The following is a 10,068-nucleotide window of genomic DNA, read 5'->3' on the forward strand; positions in this document are numbered from 1 at the left end:
GCAATAATCCTGAGGATTGGGAGCAATTTAGGATTCAACAGAGGACAAAGGGATTAATTAAGAAGGGGAAAATAGAATATGAGAGTAAGCTTGCAGGGAACATAAAAACTGACTGTAAAAGCTTTTATAGATAGGTAAAGAGAAAAAGATTGGTCAAGTCAAGCGTAGGTGCCTTGCAGTCAGAATCAGGGGAATTTATAATGGGGAACAAAGAAATGGCAGACCAACTAAATACATATTTTGGTTCTGTCTTCACAAAGGAGGACACAAATAACCTCCCAGAGATGCCGGGGAACATAGGGTCTGATGAAAGGGAGGAACTGAAAGAAATCATTATTTGTAGGGAAATGGTGTTAGGGAAATTGATGGGATTGAAGGCCGATAAATCCCCAGGGCCTGATAATCTACATCCTAGGGTATTTAAGGAAGTGGCCCTAGAAATAGTAGATGCATTGCTGATCATCTTCCAACTTTTGATGGAATCTGGAACAGTACCCATGGATTGGAGGGTAGCTAATGTTACCCCACTATTCCAAAAAGGTGGTAGAGAGAAAACAGGGAATTACAGACCGGTAAGCCTGACATTGGTAGTGGGGAAAATGCTAGAGTCCATTATAAAAGATGTAATAGCAGAGCACTTGGAAAACAGTGACAGGATCGGACAAAGTCAACATGGATTCACAAAAGGTAAATCGTGCTTGACTAATCTACTGGAATTTTTTGAGGATGTAACTGGTAAAATAGAAAAAGGAGAACCAGTGGATGTGGTGTATCTGGACTTTCAGAAGGCTTTCGATAAAGTCCCGCATAAGAGATTAACGTGTAAAGTTGAGGCACATGGGATTGGGGGCAAGGTATTGACTTGGATAGAGAACTGGTTGGCAGACAGAAAGCAAAGAGTTGGAATAAACGGGTCCTTTTCCGAGTGGCAGGCAGTGACTAGTGGGGTACCGCAGGGATCGGTCCTTGGACCCCAGCTATTCACAATATATATTAATGATCTAGAGAAGGGAACTAGATGTAATATCTCCAAATTTGCAGATGACACAAAGCTGGGTGGGCGAGTGTGCTGTGAGGAGGATGTCGAGAAACTCCAGGATGATTTGGACATGTTGGGTGATTGGGCAGAAACATGGCAGATGCAATATAACATGGATAAATATGAGGTTGTCCACTTTGGTGGCAAAAACAGGAAGGCAGATTATTATCTAAATGGCAATAGATTGGGAGAAGGGGAAGTGCAACGAGACCTGGGTGTCCTTGTGCAACAGTCGCTGAAGGTAAGCATGCAGGTGCAGCAGGCGGTTAAGAAGGCAAATGGTATGTTGGCCTTCGTAGCGAGAGGGTTTGTGTACAGGAACAAGGATGTCTTGTTGCAGTTGTACAGGGCCTTGGTGGGACCACATCTTGAGTATTGTGTGCAGTTTTGGTCGCCTTATCTGAGGAAGGATGTTCTTGCCATGGAAGGCGTTCAGCGAAGATTCACCAGGCTGATACCTGGGATGGCAGGAATGACGTATGAGGAGAGATTGGGTCGATTGGGCTTGTACTCGCTGGAGTTTAGAAGAATGAGAGGTGATCTCATTGAAACTTATAAAATTCTGACAGGACTGGACAGACTAGTTGCAGGAAAGATGTTCCTGATGGTCGGGGAGTCCAGAACCAGGGGACACAGTCTAAAGATAAAGGGTAGGCCATTTAGGACAGAAATGAGGAGGAATTTCTTCACCCAGAGAGTGGTGAACCTGTGGAACTCTCTACCACAGAAGGCGGTGGAGGCCAGTTCATTAAATATATTCAAGAAGGAGTTGGATATATTTCTTAAGGCTAAAGGGATCAAGGGGTATGGGGAGAAAGCAGGGACCGGGTACTGAATTTGGATGATCAGCCATGATCGCATTGAATGGCGGAGCAGGCTCGAGGGGCCGAATGGCCTACTCCTATCTTCTATGTTTCTATGACCCGTCTCTGTACTGACAGTCCTCATAACGGGGACGTCCATGTACCTCTGGTGCCTCTCCTCAATAGATGCTCATCTATCCTCCATAACGGACCATCTATTTAGAAGAGTAACCATGTTCTCCTGTGTCTGGTGACTTATGTTCTCCATGGAGGTTGCCACCCGCTCCATGGCAGAACATTCATGCACCATTGTCTCCACAAAGGCTGTGCTCATGTTTGAGAGAGACTCCTCCATTCTCTGCACACTCGCAGTTACCCTGGATGCAAACCCTATCAGAGACTCCTGCACTTGTTCCTGAAGTTCTAGCACCACTCTCATTCTGGATGGCCCCAGAAGCACAGCATCTACATGCAGCTGAGCAGAGCTAGGAGTGTCCTGCGACCTCCGACGAGGACTCTCCACTGCCGTCGCTGTCTCTACCATCTGCTGATGCTCACTTGTGAGCTGTGATAGACCAGGTGACAACACTACTCTATGTCGCGATGACCCCGCCGAAGTGTACATTTCTGCGCTGGTGCTGGGTGCGCTGAGTCCTGGTGACGCTGCTCCCTCAGAGGTTGCAGGTTCCTCTGAGGAGTCGTCCGGCTCTTCCTCCTGGACATTGGGGAGGGGGGCTCTCGATGGTCCTGTGGGAGAATAAAGGCATGAGTTAGACATCTGATTTTTCGGTAGCAGACACATCCTATTGTGCATATGATCCAAAGTCAATCTCTATGAACATCATATGTCATTGTTGTCAATCATGAAATCTAAATGCGAGGGTTGAAAATCTAATCTGTCACCAGCTTCATCTAGTGCGCCCATCTCTCCGTCCCCCACTTCCAGCTCCTCGCCACCTCCCACAATCTCGTGTGCAACCTCCTCAGCACTTGTCAATGTCGCCAGGGATGGTGGGCCTCCTCCTGTCTTCGCTCTCTCCCTCTTATTGTAGGCTATCTTTTCCTGCAAGGAGGGACACAAGTGGAGTTTCAGCGAGAGTGATGGAGTGACTTTGAAGAATCCATAACACAGAAGCTTAGAGGGAGACGAAGATGGAGTGAGGTGCCAAGAGGAAGCTGTCTCCCTGTGCATTGTTAGTTGTTGTCATTGCATAAGTGTGAGAGCAATTATGAGGGGTGCATAGTAGGATGGTGAAGTGATTCAGTACAGAGAGAGAGAGGGATAGGTAAGGGTGCAAGGGAAGTGAGAGTAAGGTGGGATGTGGAGGAGCAGGCTTACAAAGCAGAGTGCTGGTGATGAGAAGAGAAGGGAAACAGATTGAAGGTAAGTGTGATGCGATACTCACTTTTGATGATCGCAGAAGTTCATTAAACCGTTTTCGGCACTGGACCCGTCTGCGTGAATATAAGGGCCTTGCGCTTACCTCCTCAGCAATTTGCAGCCAGGCTGCCTTTGTTTGCTGAGGAAGCTTCCTCTGGCCATTGGGAGGAAACAGAATCTCCCTGCGCCCTCTTACTCCCTCCACAAGAGCTTGGAGGGAGTCCTCATTGAACCTTGGAGCAGCCTTGGCTTTGGCAGCAGTCATTGTAGCCTGGGCCCATTCAAACAGCAGCAGAAAGGAGAAATGAGAGGCTGAGGCTACATGGGCCTCTTAAAAACAGCAGCAGCAATGACATCATCAGTGAAGAGCAACAGACGTGCTCACACTCATTGGACCGGGCAGTGCGCACAACAGGACTAATTAGGCCACTTAAATTAAATTCGCAAATCGGGATCGCCTGAAACTGGAAGTGGGACCGGAACCCGCCCACCAGGCAACCCGACTCCAACCCGCCTCCTTGCGGCCATGGTCTCTGTTTCTATCAGTAACTCTGGTATAGTGCATTCCACAACCTCACAACAGAAAAATTTCCTGCTGTCTGTCCTAAATCTGTTATCTATGTCCCCTTGTTCCAGGCCACTCAACTACCGGAAACAGTCGATTTCTATCGACTCTGTCCCAACCCTTCATAATGGGCCAGTAATTCCGGTCCCAACGCGTGAGTACGGACGGTGTACTCATGCGTGGGCCCGTTGGAAGTGCCGGATTCCAGCATGCACAGCGCATGCGCGGGAAACCGGCATTTCCTCTCCATCGAACTAAGGGGTTAAGAGGTCCAACGCGTGCGCGCAGGACTCTGCACGCACGCGTTGAACTTCCTTCGTTTGGACAGGTTTGCGCGTGTGCAAGGGACTGAACTTTTTGGAAATGAAAAAAGGAGGCGTAAGCAGTGGATTCTTGAAGGTAAGTGGTCTAATATTTAAAATTATTACATTTTTTCCACAGCTTCATTGTTTTTAAGGACTTTACAGTAAGGTAAGTTTATTTTTAGACCCGAATTCGTGAAAAAAAAAAATTTCAAAAATTTTATTAATTGTTTTAAATAGCTTTTTAAAGTTATTTATAGTGCATTTAATTATTGGGATGGTTTTTAAAATTTTAATTAAAGTTAAAGTAGTCTTTTGGGCGCCCGTAGTTTTCATGAGTTTGACAGTCTTTACTATCAAACTCATGAATGAGTTTCCCCTCCCCTGATTGGCTGCAGAGTGCTCACCTGATCCCAGCCAGCACATCGCACTAACTACGCCGTTGGATCAGGTAAGCACATCGCGCCGACATCGGAACCGGGCCTGTGACAGGAAATGCAAGCAGGCCCGGGCTTCAGATGTCAGTGCGCAGGGTGAGTGCAGATCGGGGGCTTGCACGCGCGGCAAGCACCCGATCCTAATTTCTGGCCCAATGTTAAACACCTCTATCAAATCACCCAGTAATCTGCTCTGTTCTAATGAAAATAGCCCCAATTTTCCAAGTCTTTCTTTGTATTTGTATTCCCTTGTACCAGGCAGCTGCCTTGTGAATCTGTGCTGTGCTGTGCTGCTCTGTTGCCTCAACATCCTTCCTATAACGTGAAGCACAAAACTGCATACAGTTCTCCACCTTATATAGATTCACAATTACATCTCAATTTTTATATTCTAGGGGGGAGAAATTCAGTTGTTAGCGCCACCGATTAACGCCTAAAGAGGCCGAGAAGTGGGGCGCTAGCCAATTTCCGGCCGGGCACAGGGAGCCTGGCGCCTCGCCCCATATTGAGCATGCATTTAGCGCTGGCGCAAAATCTTAGCGCCCGCTCACGGGCGCAGGCAGATTATGATGTCATTTGAGTGTACAACGCCTTTTGGGCGCCCCGGACTGGAAATTCAGTGGCGCCCCCCTCCGTAGCGCCTGGCACTAATAGTGACAGCTTACATGGAACCTTACCCATTCGCTCTCGGCCTTGGGGGGTGTTATTTAAAGGGGACTGGTGTGGTTTAAAAGCGGCAGCCATTTCTGGAGCACAACTTCTTCGTGAGTTACAAAGAGTTGCTGAGCTGCACACAGAGAGCCTTTTGACCACTGAGCCCACACAGGAAGAGGAACTTCAGCCTTCTGACCATCGCCTTGCTGTTGGTGAGCATTTACAACGGTAAAACTTCCTGTACGCACTTATTATGGGGGCTGCATTGGAGGAGAACGTCCTGCTGCAGAACCATCTGGAAAGGGCACTGAGACGCAGGGAGAGGGGGGCGGCCATGGCCAGACGGAGGAGGGCCAACAGACGTCGCCACACCAGACCTTACGCTGGCAGGGTTTTCCGACAGCAGTTTTCCTACATGAACATGTCGGAGGAGCAGTGTGTCAGAAGGCTACGATTTAGAAAGGAGGTGGTGACTGAGCTGTGCCACCTGCTTCGGACAGCACTGCATCCTCAGATAAGGTGCAGGACATCTCTGTCGGTGGCTGTGAAGATGACTGTTGCCCTGAACTTCTACGCGAGCGGCTCTTTTCAGGCTGCATCTGAGGACATAGCCAGCATCTCGCAGTTTGCGGTGCATTGCTGCATCCGTCAAGTGACTGATGCCCTGTTTAAAAGGAGGCGGCAGTACAGCTCCTTCCCAATGACCCCGGACAAGCAGCTGGAGCGCGCAGAGGGCTTCGCTGCAATAGCGGACTTCCCCATGGTGCAGGATGCCATTGACTGCACGCATGTGGCTTTGCGGGCACCTGTTTTCAATCCAGAGGAGTTCCGCAACCGCAAGGGGTTCCATTCCTTGAATGTCCAGCTGGTCTGTGACCACCGACAGCAGATCCTCGCAGTGAATGCGCAGTTCCCAGGCAGCAGCCACGATGCCTTCATCCTGCGCCAGACTTCTGTAGCAGACCTTTTCGAGGCCCCGGCTCACCCAGAGGGCTGGCTTCTCGGGGACAAGGGCTATCCTCTGTGCCCGTGGCTGATGACCCCACTCCGGATGCCCAGTACCCCTGCTGAAGAACGCTACAATGCGAGCCATCAGGTGACGAGGAACATTGTGGAACACACAATCGGCGTGCTGAAGCAGCGGTTCCGCTGTCTGGACCATTCCGGGGGAGCACTGCAGTACTCGCCTGAGTGAGTCTCGCACTTCGCCGTTGTTTGCTGCATGCTCCATAACCTCACTATCCTACGCACCCAGCCAATGCCACCAGACATTGACGCACCAGAGGAGGAGGAGGAGGAGGAGGAGGACCAAGATGGGAGGGAGGTACTAACTGGAAGGGCCGTGCGTCAGAGGCTGATCACAAGTCACTTCTAGGCCCCTCTCACGGAATGCTTGTAGCCATTCCAAGAACAGGAATGGACACACCCTTATACCCCCAAGCCTGTGAAGGGCAATATGCATGTAAATAGCAGACATGGCTGTTAAGTCTGTGTGTTATATTGAGAATTACTACACAGACCACAAGAGTAAACTTTAACAGGTCTTTACTAGTTGAAGGTCAGGGCGGAACTGCCCAATAAATCATTGCACAGCACTTATATACCGGTGTGGTCACCACCGGTATTACAGTATACAGCAGCCAAGATAAAGTAGTGCAACCCTTAAAATAGTTCTCTTAAAGGTGGAACGGTTACATACACTACAATGGCCATTGTAAATGAATAAAGTGTTTTATTACAAAAAATGTGCTTCCTTCCAACATGAAAAAGCAATAGGAACAGAAAGCTTAAATAACACACAGACACATTATTGACTCTCCCTCCCGTGAGACTGGCCAAAACATAAAGTGCATTCATAAGAGTTGCTCTCCCTCCCGTGAGACTGGCCAAAACATAAAGTACAGTCATGGCATCCTCCTTGGCCTTGATTCCACCTCAGCAAAGGCTTCATCACCACCCTTTACTCTTTGCCCCCTGATGGGGATCTTGGTCTCTTTCGACTCTGGCCCCTTCCCTCCCTGCAGCTCCTCCTTAATGTGACCCCAGTGGCTGCAGCAAGGCTGGGGGAGGCCTGCTGACTGTCCTTGAGCGCAGATGCCCCTGAGGTGCGGCCTGGACGACCTCTGGGCCTAGAGGGCCCAGCTGCTGACTGCTCCACCTTTGCATGGGTGGAAGCAGTCTGTCCTGCAGGTGGTGGCAGCTGCAGTGGAGAAGTGCCAGTGGTGGCAGCAGGAATGCTGTCATCTTGAGAGAGGACAGCACCTCCCTGCTCCAACAACACACTGGCACTCCCACGGGGCAGCACTTCAGCATCCGGAGCAATCTGATGGAGCACAGATTGCTGGCCTGCTGTGGTGCTGTGAGGGCCCCGGGTAATCCTGGCTGAGCCATCGAGGGTGGCAGCAGTCACTGGTCGCATGGCTTCAATCTGCGTATACAGGAGACCAGCGAGTCCTGGACACTCCTTTCCATTGCTTCGCCGAAGCCCTGGACAGACCTTTCCAATGCTGACCCGAAGTCCAGCGCACTCCGGGCCTGTGCTGCGCCGATGTCTTGGACACTCCTCGCCAGTGTCTCGATGGTTTCAGCCAACCTTGCCACTGCAGCCATGAGCTCAGTGTGCCTCCGGCCAGCCTGGGCGCTCATTTCACTGAGGGCACGCACCTCCTCTGCGCTCTGTGCAGCAGCACTGGTGGCATGACTCGCCCTCCGGGGAGACGGCACCCGAGCTTCCCTCCCCCCCCGCGTTGCTGCAGCCTGCTGGTGCCTGGCGTTGCCTCCTCCTCCTCAGAGCTGTCCCCCCCGTCCCCCTCCAGGGAAGTTGTGCCCCCAGTCTGCCGTTGGGCTGGCTCGTCTAAGGGTGCTTGGGATGTTCCAGCTTCCTCCTGGTCGTCGCCTTCAGAGTCACTCATAGTGGCAGCTTGAGGGCCCGCCTCCTCACCTGGCGAATCAGCATCTGAAAGCAGGGAGGTACAGGAGTGGCTTTAGCGTGAGGACAGGGTGGCAGCGAGGGAGGCATAAATGCTGCAATGTACTGTAGTGGATCGGCAGTGAAAAATCATGCTGGTGGGGGGAACAAGTGGTGGGAGAGAGATCAAAAAGGTGATAGCCTTACCATCACTGGCCACTCTGGGGTCGGCAGCTCCAGAGGCGACAGGACCAGTCAGCCGGTTTCCCATAATTCTCTGCACTCTCTCCTCTAGGTCGCTGAGGATGCGCAGGTCAGGCCGGCCTCCTCCGGTGGCCATCTGCTCACGCAGGTTCCTGGCCAGCTTCACCTGCAGGAGAAAGGACGGGAAAGTGTTGAAACATGCTGCAATGAGCAGACATCACTTGCCCCCCATGGTTGAATAGCCCTTGCATCATGCACTGAGCAGCATTTGCGTGTTTGTTTCCTGAAAGGGCCACGGGTGCTGGCTGACAGATGGCCTTTGGGGGTTCGGGCACCCTCTAGCTATAAAGCCAGGTGCAGATGGAGGGGTGAAGATGATCGTGGAAAAGGCACTCACCCTGACGACCCGAGTGAGGTCGTTGAACTTCTTCCTGCACTGAACTGCACTCCTGAGCACCACGCTTCTGCAGGTCACTCTGGTGGCCACATCCCTCCAAGCTCGCCAGTAATCAACATGTTGAGCCCTCCTTCCATCCTCAGGGTACAGAATATCCACAGCGCCAACCAAATCTTCCAATGCCAGATCTGTGAAGCGCTCCACCCTCTGCCTCACCCTCTCCATGTCTTGACAGGCTGGAGTGCCTCAGGTAAGTTAGCGCCGAATTTAAGGCCTGCCAAGAAGTGCTGTGTCTGGTGATCCTAATTGACCCGCCCCTTTAAGAGCTGTCCGGTGCCAGTGTGTCTCGGGGTAAGTGATTATTGACAGCACCTGCGCTGCGCCCCGCCGCGGTGAAATTGGGTTGCGCCGCCGGGTTAGCGCCTTAGGAGTCTCGTGCAGCGCCTGATTTAGCACCGCAATCACCCTCGGGCGCAACGACCCAATATCGTGCTAGGTGGCGCGAAAGTGCGCCTGGCGCTAAGCTTTGTGCTTCGCCAGGACTAGCGCCCCAAACGCGGCTATACCGAATTTTTAGCCCAAGCTTAGATTTCTTATAAAACCCAGTTTTCCATTAGTTTTTTTATGTATAATAATTACTGTCATTTTTTAACCAAACCTCACTGGTATAGGAGGAGAAAGTAGGTTTTCGAGTGGAACCAGCGCGAAAACAGCGATGCGTTAAAAATGCCACCTGAAGACGGAGGCCTGCTGCTCGCCCCACATTGGGCCTTGAATTCATTTCCATAATGCTGGCGAGCTGCAGAGGCCATCCGAAAATCAGCCAGCCTGGACGCCGAGTCAACCCACAGGTAACTTCTGGAGCTCCTGGGGGAAAGTTGGAAAGGAGGTCGGGTGGGGGTGGGGGTGGGGGGCGAACGGCAAAGGGATGAGCACATGCAGCCAGCAGCCCGTAGTATTGCTGTAGAGCCAGGAGGAGCAGCCCTGGCCCGCCTCGCTTCACATTAAGGTAAGTGGAAACTGGAAAACTTACCTCGTCTTTGCCGGCCTCCCTTGGTCCCTTAAAGCACCGCGGGTTAGGCCGCTGTCGGCCCAGAAAAACTGAGCGGAGCATGCTCAGCATATGATCCACCCAGTTTCTGCCCAAGTTGGCATCGGGGTCCTGAAACAGCATATTCAAAGGGCCTAACACCCGTTTCGGGTGGGCATTCTAAACTAAACCTCGTCTGATCCAAAATGGTGGCCACTGAACTTCTGGGGCAGATCTGGCGCCATCAGGAGATTTGGGGTTTCTTTCGATGCTTTTAGTTTCTGATCAGCCTGTCTAGATACTGTTGTTATGGTACTTGAAGTTAGCAGTATTTAGATTCATTTACTG

The 10,068-nt window shown here is 51.3% G+C and overlaps 1 protein-coding gene across 1 annotated transcript in view; it reads right to left on the reverse strand.

Annotated features, from left to right (window-relative positions):
* LOC147100386 (sialic acid-binding Ig-like lectin 12) overlaps positions 1 to 9,864 on the reverse strand; it is a 32,343-nt gene extending 22,479 nt beyond the window's left edge. Inside the window, exons 1-2 of the mRNA XM_085968233.1 lie at positions 9,724 to 9,864; positions 8,297 to 8,459 (exon numbers count right to left, since the gene is read on the reverse strand). Of these exons, the coding sequence (XP_085824359.1) occupies positions 8,297 to 8,459; positions 9,724 to 9,864 (304 nt within the window). The remainder of the gene's footprint in view (positions 1 to 8,296; positions 8,460 to 9,723) is intronic.
* Between the last annotated feature and the right edge of the window lie 204 nt (positions 9,865 to 10,068).

This window comes from Somniosus microcephalus, chromosome 26 (genome assembly GCF_052327205.1).
Source record: "Somniosus microcephalus isolate GS21.2 chromosome 26, FLI_Smic_1.0, whole genome shotgun sequence".
Classification (NCBI taxonomy): Eukaryota; Metazoa; Chordata; class Chondrichthyes; order Squaliformes; family Somniosidae; genus Somniosus; species Somniosus microcephalus.